This window comes from Rattus norvegicus, chromosome 19 (genome assembly GCF_036323735.1).
Source record: "Rattus norvegicus strain BN/NHsdMcwi chromosome 19, GRCr8, whole genome shotgun sequence".
NCBI classification, from domain to species: domain Eukaryota; kingdom Metazoa; phylum Chordata; class Mammalia; order Rodentia; family Muridae; genus Rattus; species Rattus norvegicus.
In genome coordinates, this window is record NC_086037.1 from 41,746,044 (window position 1) to 41,760,729 (window position 14,686).

The window sequence follows — 14,686 nt, forward strand, 5'->3', positions numbered from 1 at the left end:
CGGCCATCTCTCTACCTATCCAGTTCCCAAGGCAGGTTTCCATGCCAGAGACACACGTCCCAATTCCTGGGCGGCCCAGTGTCCCTAGTCACCACACGCTTTCTTACACTTAAATCACATAAAAGAACACACAACACAATAACCTCTGATCCAATTGATAAGGTATAATTGCCCCCTAAACATACAAAGCCCAGTATCACCCATCCCTTAAGAATATTCATAACAACCTGTAAAGGTACAGCGTGGGATCTTTTTTTTTTTCTTCTGGAGCTGAGGACCGAACCCAGGGCCTTGCTCTCTACCACTGAGCTAAATTGTCCTGCCCTGGCTTCTCTCTTTGGTGTCTTCCCTCTCCCCCCACATCTCTTCCTCCTTCCCATTCCAGTCTCCTCCTCTTCCTTCAAACTTTTCTCCCACCCACCATCCTTCCTTCTCCTCCAATGACAGGCCTCCTTCTATCCTGCCCCTCACCTGTATTTTACAAATTCAATGGGGAGAAGTTTCTGGTGATGTCACCTGACTCCTGAGTACTTGACTAGGCAGCTGTCCTTGGGGCAGTGGAATTAGCATCAAAATACAGATAACTCCAGGGCAAACCACAACAGTTATCTGCTGATAGTTTCCCTACAAAACTGTCAAAGAAACAAGGTACAGCCTCAGGCAGAAACTCAAGCACAAAGACACCAAGCCATATCTGAAGTATTTTATTTGTTCACATTTATCCTAGTCGAGGTTCATAACTACTTCATTTGACAGTTTAAAAATCATTCTGTAAATAAAATAAAAAAAAATCACAGCTGGGACAGTAAAGAAAGGACTCGGTATGTAATAAAAGAAAGGAGTGTTGGAAAATAACATCGGAACAAGCAGGGGTAACGTGGACATGATTGTGAGGCTGAGAGCGGAGCGGAAAGTCTCCCAGCGTCTGTAACGAACAAAAACCAAGAGCAGTAAACAGAAATAAGAATTCAAAGTGCAGGCGTGCGAGCTTTGATGGCCACGCCCCTTCAGGAGCCAGAACATCCATTCTGCCATATAAAGTGACAGGCTCTGCTTTAAACACTACGTCATCTTGCAGAATCCCTTTGCGGCGAACGTAACCTCTATAGTGACTTAATGGGAAGTTGGTCATACGTGATATATAATTTCTCTACAGAAAATATGGAAGTGGTAAAGACTGTTGTTTTAATTTTATTATAAGTATTTTGCTGTATTTTCAATGAGTAACAAGCATAAAAACCCAGTACGAGAAGTATCAGGACTTCTGGTTCTTCAAAAGCAAAAACTGAAAAAAAAAGCTGGATCCTGTGTCCTGGGGCCTCTCTGTGTTCACATTTGGTTGTCAGATGGATTGCATTGTCACCCCTCCCCCACAGCTAACATAAATAAACAGAGCAAGTTGTCAATGTCCACACTGATCAAATGTGTCCTTCCAGCATCATGTAAAACGATTAATATTTTCATAACCACCTGAAACCCAAACGTGTCCCCCTTGGAGGGGGACCAGCGTAGAATATGATTTTTTGGATAGAGAATTTTTACGAAATATATTTCAAATCTTAAAAAATAGTTTTAAGTCTCACTAAAGTACTTCGAGATTTACCCCCAGCTGACAATTCATTTCCTTCTAAAAACAGTCGTGCTCACGACACTCCATTTTCCTCCCTAGGTCTAATTTTATCTCAGAGCATGGCTGACTTTATTAGCGTCGAACAGAGCTATTTTCTTACTATGGATACAGCAAGAGTACTAAGTTATAATACACATTTCAATGACGGTTTGGTCTTTGGGGAGAAATCACTGAATAAACTAGGTTCTGGTAGCCATGCCTCGTAGGCAGACTGTTAGTGCCTCACTTTGGGGTATCTATTTTTCAACATTTTTCATTGTGTTACATTATGAAAACACTAGGCTTTTTAAGCCAGGACTAATAAATATTTAATTTAAAAGGAAAGAGTCCCCCCACCCCCCAACACAGACAGACATAAAAAAAATCCTTGGCTTCCCTTCGCATCAGCCTGACAGGGCAGAGATGTCGTAGTCACTGGCTGAGGTGAGGGGCTTGCCCATCATACGGATATTCTTCGCACTGGTGACCCTGGTCATCATGCACACCGGCTTGTCAAAGTACCTCACGAGAGCAGGCTCCGTCAGGAGCGAGGCTAGGAACTGCTCGAAGGTAATGGCCCAGTCCCGGTCCAGGCTGCTGCTCCTGGGCAGGGCAGCTCTCCCCTGACTGCTTCGCACCAGGACAGTGTCCTCCCCAATGTCCTCACAGTGCAGTTTGTCCTCCTCGTGGGAGCCGGCACTCAGCACCGAGTAGGATGACATGGAGCTGTCGTCCTTGGTGTCGTCATCGGAGATCAACATGGAGGAGCAGGCCCCGTTGTCCCTGGGTGAGGAGTCCTCTAGTTTAATGTCCTCCATCTGTCCTCCCAGGGAGTGCTCCTCCCTGTCACCCGCCAGGCTAGCTGGGAGTGGGTCTGTGGATTCCACCACATAGGACTGGCTGGACCCCTTCTTGGGGAAGAGCATGCCGGGGATGGCCTGGCTGCAGGGTGGTCCAGGAACCGCATCTTCCTTGGCGGGCTGAGTAATGAAGAACTTGCCGACCTCTCCGATCTCCAGTAGGAGGCTGGTCACCGCAGCCGTGGCGTGGTACAGCTCCTGTTCATTGGGGTCTTCACTGAACATGTTGTACATGGTCTTACAGAGCTCGATAAACTGCCCCTGGAGAATGAACAGGGAAGGTGAGGTGCCAAGGACAGGGACTACACAGCTGTTTAAACTATGACCCCAGGAAATGGCCTACAAAGAAGGGATGAACTACTGTTATGGCCTCTTTATTAGTCTCTGTCTCTCTGTATCTCTCTCTCTCTCTCTCTCTCTCAATTTGAAAATTTGAACCATCCACAAAAATAGCATTGAAATGGTTACAGCCTTCACAGACTCATGACCAAGAGGTGAGGATGACCATGGCAGAGGCTGGGGAGATCGCTCAGTCGGTCTTCTTCTCCCAAGAAGCCATATTTTAAAGGGGGAGGGAAGGTGAGGTAGCGTGCACTTCCTGTCTCAGCATCAGAGCATACAGAGACAGATGGACCCTTGGGCTCACTGACCGGCCAACATTGCCTACTCAACGAGCTCGGGGCCAATGAGAGACTGTCTCAAAACACAAGTGGGTGGTTCCCGAGGGAACCTGATAGCTGAGGTTGCCCTCTGGCCTCCATACGTGCACCTGCGTTTGTGTCTCTGCACATGAAGATACGCCCCTCAAGCACAGTGGATAAGCAGGGCTGTCGGCATGGACCACCAAGCTAGGCACCACATCGCCCTCCTCTCTTTCTCCTTTATTATCTTTTCCTCCATAGCTGAAGACTATTAAGGAAGCATGGAACTCATCGCTCCTCACGTCTTGGAAGTTAGACTTTCCCCAAGGTTAGCTATAATAGTGTCTCCCATGACCTCCTCACTTCCCGGTGCAGAGCAACGCCTTTGCGCTTAACCTGGAATCTCAGCTGGAAACTCACCATTTCGTGACTATGACCACTTAAACCACTCCCCCAGTACACGTTAGCATTCCAGGACGCTTCTACTGCTGAGGCAGTAGAACTTAGCTTCTGATAGCTGAGGGTGTCCTGACAGTTGGGGTGGAGCGTGAGTAGCCTCCAAGCTGAGTACTCTGCTGCTCAGTCTTTCTTTTAGGAGCAGAATTTTGATGCAAAAGAAATGAATCCAAGTGGGACTAGAGATGTAGCTCTATTGGGAGCGCTTGCCTGGCGTGCGTGAGGTCCAGGGTTCAACTCCCAGCACTGCCTAAACTTGATATGCCGGGCACATGCCTGTAGTGTTAGCACTCGGGAGGTGGAGGCAGGAGGATGGAAAAATTCAAGGTCATCCTCAGCTACATAGTCAGTCGGAGGCCACCCTGGACTACATTTTAAAGACATTAAAAAAAAAAAAATCCAAAGGATGGTGGTGGTGGTGCACACCTTTAATCCCGGCACCCAGGAGGCAGAGACAGGTGGAGCTCTGTGAGACAGCCTGGTCTACAAAGTGAGTTTCAGGAGAGCCAGGACTACACAGAGAAACCCTGTCTTGAAAAACAAAACACAAAACAAATCCAAGTAGAGGAGTTAAGTGCCCCCCAAGTCCCCGCAATCTTTTGGAGATATTTTAATCTACATTTACACATGGCTGGAAAGAACGGTCTCTTACCTGATTCAACTTGGGCAAATCTTTGGCATTTTTTGACTTTGACTTATTTTCTGCAGTCCAGAGTTTTAGATAGTGGCGGTTCTCTTGAGAATTTGCCCTTTTCCCTAAAACCCAAAAGTCAAAAGATGAGCATTCGTAGATCAGGAAACAAGAACAGCACCCTGGTAAACAGAGAAGGGGACACCTGTACCTCTGTCCTGCTTCAGACTCACGGTGACGAAACCCTCATCAGCACTCTGCTTGCCTCTGCTGTCCAAGCCAACAACTGTGAGAGAGCATTCAGAAGAAAGGGTGTTACCGTATAACCACCAGCTTAGTGTCAGGAAACAAAGATTCTGCAGGCAGGGCGGCCTGACTTAGCAAACAAATTTTAACACTGGCCGGAGAGACGGCTACAGTAACCATTGAGGCTACAGTGCTCTTGCAGAGAGAGACCCAGAGTTCGAATCTCATGAGCCACATCGGGTAGCTCCAAGTGATCTGATACCTTCCAGCTTCTACACTCACTCACACACACACCCATAAAAACAAATCTTTATACATACATACATACATATACACACACATACACACAAACATACATATACATACACATACATGCACACGAACATACATACACACATACACAAATATATACATGCACATACATATACATACATAAACACATACACACAAACATACATACATGCATACAAACATACATACATATGTACATATATATACATACTTAACAGCATTCCATGTCAGATAATCGGTTGGTCAAAGTATATTTCTAATATCACATGATGTATATTATACTAAACAAGTTATTTTTTAGAAATTTGAATTTCACTGGACATATTTTATCTGACAACTCCACCTCTAGGTGAAGGATGGCCCCAGATTTATTTCTCACAGCTGGGGTGTATTGCACAATTAAAAATTAAAAGGATGATGTCATGCAGTCAGTAGAAGCTACTGGAGATGGCGTTGCTTCTCTAGCACATAAGCCGCCATGCCTCCATCCTGTCTGAGATCTTACAACCTCAAGTATTTGCTGTGACTTGAAACACGATCAAGAACTTATTCTTTCAGGAAAATGGAACTGCTAATAGACGCAAGAGAACTTGTTTTATTTTTCTCATAATTTGGCAACCCTAAAATATGATTTTGAAGAACCCAGTTGCAGCTGTGTTTTCCTCTTGAAACTGGACACGGAAGGACACACAGACACCGGGGGGGGGGGGAGGACAAGAGTTACAAACCCCTCAGACGCTGATGGGGTTGGCTGGCTGTGAGTGTGTCCTGCACTTCCTCCCCTAACCCAGACGCTGCTGGTTTTCCAGCCTGCCTTAGTAGCTTTTTAGTGAGAGGGACAGAGAATCTCTTCCTGCTTCATAAAAAAGTAATAGAAAACAAATAGAAACCCCTAACGTTTAATGAGTGGTGAACCCATGCTGTGGCTATTTTGCAACCATTTAAAAACTAACCTTTTTAAAATTATTCTTTATCCTTTTATCCATTTAAAAACGGATTTGTTTTCCACACTGTGTATGAGATTTATTATTGAGCATAATTTGATGGACATAGGATCAGCACAGTGGGAGCCATTTATCTAGGGGGCTACAACCAGTGATAAGTTTCACCCCGTAGCTATCGGGGAGGGACCTCTCCCCAGCTACCATGTCTTAAAATTCATCTGCGTTAAATTGGTTAAGCCATACTCTTTGGGGATCCTGGGCAACCAGGAAACTTGATCTTGGTTATGTGAAAGGCCTTTTCCCTAGGCCCCTAATGCCACAGTTTGGTGCAGAGGAACAGGGTAACCTGGCTAAGTGAACCCCGGGCACTGTGGCCTGGGGGCTTCTCAGTGGCACTCTGCTTGCTGTCTGGAGCCTGTCAGCCCTGGCACAGAAAGTCCTGTTGATGCAGGTGACATGGAAAGCTGCCGTCTTTGCTACAGCTCTTTATCACGTGTTTGCTGGCACAAGCATAGGTGGCTTCCAAGGCTTAGGGACGTAGTTCCTTAAACTCATCTGACAATGTGTGGTCACAGAGTGGGACTTCATCAACTTCTTCCATACCAAGTCAGAGATTCAATTTTTGTATCAGAGACATCTTGGCAGAAGGACTTAGGGTACAGCTTGTTCTGGTAACACAGTAACATAGGTGTGTGTGTGTGTGTGTGTGTGTGTGTGTGTGTGTGTGTGTGTGTGTGTGATGGTGGGATTGGGAGTGACCCATGGATAAGAGATTTTTGGTGGGCATCAGAGGAAATGAGGTTTTCAGAAAAAAAAAAATCCTAATGACATCATCTTCTCACTGCCTTTTAAGGAAAATGATAATTAACGAAGCACATATATGTGTACACACTTTTATTTCAGAGACTAGCATCTAACATAACAGTAAAAAGGGGGCTGGCAGGCCGAGCTCATTCCTGCGGCCAAGCCTAATGACCTGACTTCAGTCTCTGGGACCCACATGGGGAGAGAAGCAGACTCCTGCAAGTTGTCCTCTGACCTCCAAACATGCTCTGTGACATACATGTGTATGCGCACATGTGATAAAGAAATGTAGAGAAGCCTTCCATGTGTGAGGACCTGGATTCGGTCCCCAGAATTTTAGCTAAACCAAACTCAGACGTTTCTAAGTAGCCAGATCCATTTTTTGATGGTAGACGGAGGGGCTGGAGAGATGGCTCAGCGGTTAAGAGCACCGACTGCTCTTCCAGAGGTCCTGAGTTCAAATCCCAGCAACCACATGGTGGCTCACAACCATCTATAATGAGATCTGATGCCTTCTTCTGGTGTGTTTGAAGACAACTTATATATAATTAATAAATAAATAAATCTTTAGATGGTAGACAGAACGTTACAGGAAAGAATGGAAAAGCAATATCTCAGGACATGAATTATTGTGTGAGTAAGATTTTCAGCTTATCCTGTGTATTTTAATCTATAGTTTGACACATCCAGCAAAGCAATAGGGATTCTGGAATTAGAAAAAAACGCTCCGAAGAAGACATTCCACAGTGTGACTGTGACCGTGACCACTTCAGAAGCATGGTGACCACTTCAGAAGCATGGTGACCACTTCAGAAGCATTTGCATATGAGAAGAACCCTCTCTAAACCGAGCATCTAAGAAGGCCAGGCCGGTTGACATGTGAAGGTCTGTATTAGGCAAACCTACTTACATACTTGTTAGACTGACTTTGGAGTTAAGTCTTCCCCCAGTCACAGCAGGCTCCACAGGAGACAAAACAGTCCCCGTGGGGTGGGAACGTCACCTACCATGTGTGCATTCTGGGGTGATATCTTCAAAGAAGTACTGGGTCGCTTCAAAGGCAGAGTCGGGCTCGTCTTGATCGCAGGATGGCTCTGTGGGAGAGGGGACAGAGATACACGAGGGGTTGGCTCCTCGCTCGGGAAATGACGGGGAGGATGGAGATACGAAGTTGGCAAAGTGGGGTGGAGGCCGGGAGGCCCTGAAGGCTTCGGTGGGGTCACCTTGGCGTTTCCTCTCTATTGGGACAATTTCCCAAAGACGTTGAAACGATACTTTCTGGGTCGATTGTAGGACATTCGTGGCAACTGAAGCCCACATTCATTCCCATCAGGGATGTGAGTGATAATCTGCCTTTGTTTTTATTTTGAACTTTTTAGTGTTCGATAGACCTACCTCAGCTGAGACCGGGCTTACTTAAAACTGAACTCCAAGCCTCAGCGACATGCCTGGCTGTTCCTTCCCATATCAAAACTGCCACTCAGAGGACTGAAGGAGCCAGAAGTAGAGACTTCTGTGTGTGTGTCATGTGTGCAAGGAAACCTACAGAAACAACTAACCTGGCCCATAGGGGCCCACACTGACTGAACTGCCGACCAGAGAGCATGCGTGGGGCGGACCTAGGCCCCCCGTGTAAGTAACAGCTGTGCAGTTCCGTCTTCCGTCTTCATATGTGATTCCGAGCAGCAGGAGCAGGGGCTGTCTCTGACTGTTGCCTTCCTTTGGCTCCCTTTCCCCTAACTGGGCTGCCTTGTTTAAGCCTCAATAGGAGAAGATGTGCCTAGTCTCTTCCTGCAATTTGGGATGCCAAAGCGGGTTGATATTCATGGGAGGCCTGCCCTTTTCTGAGGAGAAAGGGGCAGGAGGAATGAAGGGAGGATAGAGGGGCAGCTGTGATTAAGATGTAAACTAAATAAATAAATTAATGGGAAAACCCCTGCTACCATATGCTACCAAAGGCCTGCTGCACCCTTTCTCTTGGAGACAGCTGTGAGGCGTCAATGAGCTCATTTCTGAGACAGGCAAATGACAATCAAATCAAGGACTGCATTCAGGAACTCATGCGAAGTAGCAATTCAGCCTGGCCTTTGAGGAAGAGTGAATGATCGATCTAACATCTAAACAGGCAGAGAGACGCCGCTAAAGGAAGAGATGTGCAGCCAGGTCCTGTGTGCCAGTGTAAACGTGTACCATCAGTGTGCATGCAGTCACATCCTATGTGTCAGTCTACATGCAGATATGTCCTGTGTGCCAGTGTGCATGTGTGCCAGTGTGTGTGTGGCCAGGTCCTGTGTGCCAGTGTGCATGCTGCCTCTTGTAGTCCACTTACCAGGCAAGACGTGCATTTTGTACAGGAGTTTGAGTTTCTCTGTGAGGTCCCCATGGCACGCAGCACCTAGAAATTGTGAAAGAGTGAGTGTGAAATGTGTCTTGTGAGTTAGGGACACCCCTGCGCCCCCAGAACTAGCAAGTTCTTTTCTTTTAAAATATAGTGTGTGTGTGTGTGTGTGTGTGTGTGTGTTTATAGTTATATAAGTTAAACCAAGACATTGTGTAACAAAAGTTCTGCCCGGGACCTATTTTAGTTAAGACTCTCAAATCAGGAGGCTTGGCTTCAAATGCTTTGTGCTTAACTGTGCACTACAGAAGGGTCCACCTCTCTTTAACCTCAGTTTCCCTTCTGTGAGGTGAAATTGTGACAGAAAATAAACCAGTAAACGACACTAGGACCACACGACACATACGAGAACTACATATATTCATTCATGCATAGATTTTATAACTATATATATTATAACTTAATTTTTAATGGGAAAGACCCTAAACCTGGGCCATAACAACCTAAACAACTAAAAAATCAGAAATAAATGAAGAGTACATATAAGATTTACTCCAAATTCCTTACTTGAGAAATCCTTTCTCAATGCTTTTGAGCTCCCTGAAATACTTGTTTTAACTTGTCTAGCCTTCATTTTAACTTATCCTGCCTCAGTAAGGTTCAGTCAAAAGAATCCTGCCTCTCTTCTTAAACTCTGAGCCACTCCTGGAACCAGAAGAATCTTCTGGAAACATTTACCTAAGTCTGTAACTGGAGATGAACCAGTTCAGGAAGAGGGAAGAGAGGACTTGGAATCCCTTAGGGCTCTTATCTACAGACAGCATCTATGCTAACCCTGAACCGATGTCTCTTGGGGCTGCTCTGGAAGAAATGTCTTCTGCTCAGGAAACAAAGGGCAGGCTTTTGGGCTGGGTAACCTCATTGACACCATGGATGCATGGAACAGCAGGCACCATTCAGTTGGTTTTGATGGTGCCTAAAAAGTGAAGTCTTAGGAAGTGGCTGAGCTTTCGGTTTTTGGCTGTTTGATGGTTTGAATATGCTCGACTCAGGGAGTGGCACTATTTGAAGGTGTGGCCTTGGAGGAGGAAGTTTGTCACTGAGGGATGGGAGCCAGTCTTCTCACAGCCTTCAGATGAAGATGCAGAGCTCTCAGCTCCTCCTGCACCAACCATGCCTACTGGATGCTGCCATACTCCTGCCTTGATGATAATGGACTGAACCTCTGGAACTGTAAGCCAGCCCCAATTAAATGTTGTCCTTATAAGAGTTGCCTTGGTCATGGTGTCTGTTCACAGCAGTAAAACCCTGACTAATATGGGCCATCAGTGGGCAAGTAGATCATACTGTGACCTGTTGGTGTCACCCCACAAGGCCTGCTTTGAAAGTTGACCAACAATATGACGGTGCCGTTGGCTTTTGAGGGGTGAGTAGATCATAACAGCGCTGTCGTGGAATTGGTGTCCTTCCTGAAGGGACTCGAGGGTGGCTTCTTGTTCTTCCACCACACGTAAGTACATGGAGAGAACTACCCACCACAGAGTGGAATGCAGTGCTCCCTTAATCGTGGGCCAGTCTGTCAACTGTGGGCAACGCAGTTCTTTTGTGTAAAAATTACTCAGACAAAAAAGCATTTTGTTAGAACAGCTAGAACTGACTGAGACAGGTGATGGTTTCTCTCAGTGTGACAGTCACCGCACAAACTATGCCTGTGGGCTGTCAGAATTCAAACCTGAAGTTTGCAAGTTTGTGCTTCAGGGCAAATCAATGCATGCATAGAAACCACTGGATCAGTACCTGACATGAAAAATATTGTACGACTGTTAGCTGCTGCCATTAATTCTAAGGGCTGTTTGCATTGTGGATGTACTTTAAGATCCTCCATATGGGTCTATCCCAAGTACGTGCACAAGGTTTCATAGGATTGTGACAACAGACTTAACCTAGGAAGACTTCCCAGGTAACACCCTGCCAGCTTCCTCTGTCCTTCCAGACGTTATTCCTACAGAGGGAGAGTGCTGCCCGGAGCCAGCACTGGCTCTATGCCTAGTCTTGGATCGTTGCCTGGATATATCATTTCAAGCACAGGATGCAAGGCACAATCGGTGACTACAGCTGATTGTCGGTTTAATCGGACCTAGAATCACCTGGGCATCAAGGAGTTTCTAGATTAAGTTCATTGCGATTGCAACGTACATCCTAGATACGAGTGCCACCATGACATGGCTTGGGATCTGAGCTCCAGCATTTATGCCTCTGCTCCTGACTGCAGGTGACCAGGCAGATACTTCACATGCTGCTAACACTGTCCCCACTCTGGTGGACTGTCCCCTCAAACTGTCAGCCAAAACAAACACTCCCTGCTTCAGTCGTTAGCCATTGTTACCGGGGTGAGTAAAGGCATGGCTGCACGACTTAACAGACGGACGCGATTCCCTCAGAAGGCTTGCTACCCTTCCGACCTCACATCAAATGGGACAAGCTCTTACCATGCAACACTTTCTCCATCCAGTTATAAATGGAATAAAAGTCCAATAACAACACGGAGAAGGAAGCAAAGCTGGTAGACAGGGAGCAACCTGTATCCTGCCTGCCAGGCACATGGTGTGTGTGCATGTGCGTGTGTGCACGTGTGTGTCCTAGCTATAGGCAGTCCTTGTGTAAGTGTGTAGACGTCTTAGCTATAGATGACACTCCTCCAGCCAGGAAACAGACAGGAAAGACTTCCATGTATGCTGTGGTTTTCTAGTCTTTTATTAAAATAGATTTAATGTTACTTAGAAACATTAAGAAACCATATATTAGAAGGGTTTAGCTACATGTGATTACTTTATGTAGGATATTTTTTAATTATTATATTGTCTTATAAAACAATTAAATCCACCATCTAGATTTTCCTTTTTCTCTGGGAAACCTGTCAAGGTTGATAGGATAAGTTAGCATTTTACTATCACATGCATTCTCTGTTCATGCATATTTTAAAAAAGCCTACATGTTAGTTATTTATGTTTATGGTGTGTGTGTGTGTGTGTACGTATGCGCGCGCAACACAGCCCTATGTGAAGGAGGTCAGACAATACTCTGTGGAAGTTGGCCTTCCTCTCCACCATAAGGGTTCATGGACTGAACTCAGATCATCAGACCTGGAAGCAGGTGATAACACGTTTTGAACTCAGGTTGACATCTGCTTCATGTCTCAAGTGGGCTTTAGATGACCCTTATTAATACAGCCTATTAACCAGACACAATCTTACAACTAGCATGCCAACCTTGTGTGTGCCCCTCCTTCCTCTATACCCAGTGTAGGGGGCCCTGAGTGCTATCAAGGGGAACCCAGGCGATATCCGAATTGTTCCTGCCCAACTCATGCGAATATTACATCCTTACTCAGCCCAGAGACGAACTCTCGGAAGTTAATCAAGGAGTCCCCATTCTCGTCCAGTAGCTGGAACAAGCGGGAGGCCAGCACATCAGAATGAGTGCCACACGCCCAGGGAAAGAGGAGCACAAACATGCCCTTGAACTGCTCGAAGTCGATGCGGTACTGCTCCAGGTAAGGCAGGCTGGGGTCGTGCCGGTCCGGGGCATTGCTGCTCCCACCCCAGTAGCAGCTGGTCAGATGTTCAGCCTGAAAAGTGTTGCAAAGTGGTTACTGTCGTTCATACAGCCTCAAATCACTGCTATTTTCCTAGGCACAGTTTTTAGTCTGTAGGTGTGTGGGCTTCTCGCTATACACAGGAGAACCTAGCTTATGAAACCGGAAGTCTGGGATATACCATGGTGAGAGTGAAGAGCTAGGCTCAGGGGTGGATTCCTGGTGCTGTGTATAGAAATCAGTGTCTCCTTAGAAGAATTCAGGTTGAGTTGGTAAAAATTGTCACTAATGACAAAAAATTCACCCCCACTGAGTCTGGCTAATTCAGGAGCCTGATTAATTATGTATCAAGTCAATACACATCTGGTCTACCTACCAGGAGAGAGAGGAAAAAAAGACATTGGCGCCCTCTAGTGGTCAAGACGTAGGAGGGCACATTATGGAGACCCTTCAATCCTAAACTCTAAAGAGCCATGTTGAGATCTGTTGGTGGTGGCGTTTGCTTTTGAGACAGGTTTGATGCGATCCAATGATTGCCTCAAATGGTGGCCTCGAACTCCTGATGTTCCTGCCTCCAACTCCTAAGTACTGGGTTAACTGCCACATTCTAACCCGTGACATTGACCACAGATGATAAGCAAGACCTTTTGTAGAAGAATTACATTTAAAACTTATTAGGTTACATTTTTCTTCTTATGGACCAATACCAATAGTGGCGCAGCAAACAAATGGAAACCACAGAAATTTCAACCCGTGATGCTCTTTGCTTGACCTGTAGACAGTTTTTGTTAGGGTTTGGGTATGAACCATCCCCACAACAATGCTATAGGTTGATGACTCGGTCCCCAGAGGAGGATGGGTGTCATCACTGAGAAGTGACTGAATTGTGACTGCCTGGTCTTCCTTCAGCAATGGACTAATCATTTGCTGGCTTTATTGGAGCATGATGGCGACTTCTGGATGGAGCCTGGTTGGAGGACATGGGTCACATAGGACTATCTTGTCATGGGTGTCTCTTAGTGTTTCTGTCCCCAGCAGTCATGCTGTGAGGATTTTCTCCCCTTTACCATGGCATTCTGCATCGCCATAGCACTGGCAGGGCTGGCCAACCACCAGTCGGGAAACTTCTGAAACCGGGAACTCTACCCTGGCCTCCTACACACCACGCTTCTTCTTCTAGCTATAATTTATTTCCCTTAAGGGTGATTGGGGGGTTAGTAGGAGAAATTATAGGGTATAGAAATTTCAGGCAGGATTAGAATTTTTATCACCAATGATCTATGGAGTCTTGGAAATCAAGATTCCATGTTATAAGGTCCAAGAAAACTAACTGTACCGGATGGTGAGGGAGAGAGTTAAAATGTCCACTTAAATTAATTCTAAGAGTTGATTCACTCTTCCTACTGAGTGGGGCAACTTTGTTCTCCCAGCTCTGCCTTCTTATGCATATTGGGGGCCTAGGGAACCCCCAAATCGCCTAACAGAAAGACCAAGAACTCACTGAATGATTAAGGCAAGGTCTTTTCATTCCTTTGAACAGGTATGAGTTTACTTTGAAACGCACCTTGAAAAGCGCATATAGTTCTTCCAGCTCATCAATGGTGAAGGAGGTCTCCGTCACAATGGTCCGTACCTGTAAGAGGGGGAGCACCGTGAGTCCTACAGACCCACAACATGGCACACCGAGAAGGCCTCTAAGTTCTTTCTCAGGTTCTGCAAAGCTGGAGCAGGGGAGCCAGCAAGGAGGGTGAAAGTGAGGTGCCCCCATCTCCCCACTGCTGTCCTTACCACATTGCGTTTGGTGGTGTCCTCCAGGGTTTGGATCACTTTCAGCCTCTGCTTAAATCTCATTTGCTCAATCAAATCTGCCCGGATAGTTCCAAATTTCTGGAAAGGAGCAATATTGAGAAAAATGCGTTCAAGCACACAGGGTCACACACACAGACCGGTGGGAACACTTACAGAATAAATGGCTTCCTGATTTTATGTTGGAAAGCCACTTAGGGACTGTAGATTAGTAATTTAGAGATTGCCCCATATACAGTGGCAGAACTAAAGTCGCATGTGTTTCCCTTGAGTGAAAGCCCATCAGGAAGAAAGCTTGGATATGAGGCTGTGTGAGTAACCACTTAAGGGCACCGGAAGCTCTAAGGTCTTGAGGTGAGGAGGCTGGGAGGGACGGTTGCTGGTCTCCATGCTCCTGTGACAGCATAGCCATGTGGGCAGCACGCCTAGCACTGCCTGCCTGTCCCCCAACTCAGGCAAGAAACG

The 14,686-nt window shown here is 46.1% G+C and overlaps 1 protein-coding gene across 3 annotated transcripts in view; it reads right to left on the reverse strand.

The window, feature by feature from the left end:
* Nucleotides 1-688: 688 nt before the first annotated feature.
* Nucleotides 689-14,686, reverse strand: part of Tbc1d9 (TBC1 domain family member 9) — a 109,193-nt gene continuing 95,195 nt past the window's right edge. For all 3 annotated transcript variants that reach the window (XM_039097678.2, NM_001415072.1, XM_039097679.2), the window contains 8 exons: nucleotides 14,204-14,302; nucleotides 13,980-14,048; nucleotides 12,208-12,448; nucleotides 8,812-8,877; nucleotides 7,490-7,576; nucleotides 4,409-4,483; nucleotides 4,219-4,322; nucleotides 689-2,730 (listed from right to left, as the gene is read on the reverse strand). In XM_039097678.2, coding sequence (XP_038953606.1) covers nucleotides 2,014-2,730; nucleotides 4,219-4,322; nucleotides 4,409-4,483; nucleotides 7,490-7,576; nucleotides 8,812-8,877; nucleotides 12,208-12,448; nucleotides 13,980-14,048; nucleotides 14,204-14,302 — 1,458 coding nt within the window. In that variant the 3' untranslated portion in view covers nucleotides 689-2,013. The remainder of the gene's footprint in view (nucleotides 2,731-4,218; nucleotides 4,323-4,408; nucleotides 4,484-7,489; nucleotides 7,577-8,811; nucleotides 8,878-12,207; nucleotides 12,449-13,979; nucleotides 14,049-14,203; nucleotides 14,303-14,686) is intronic.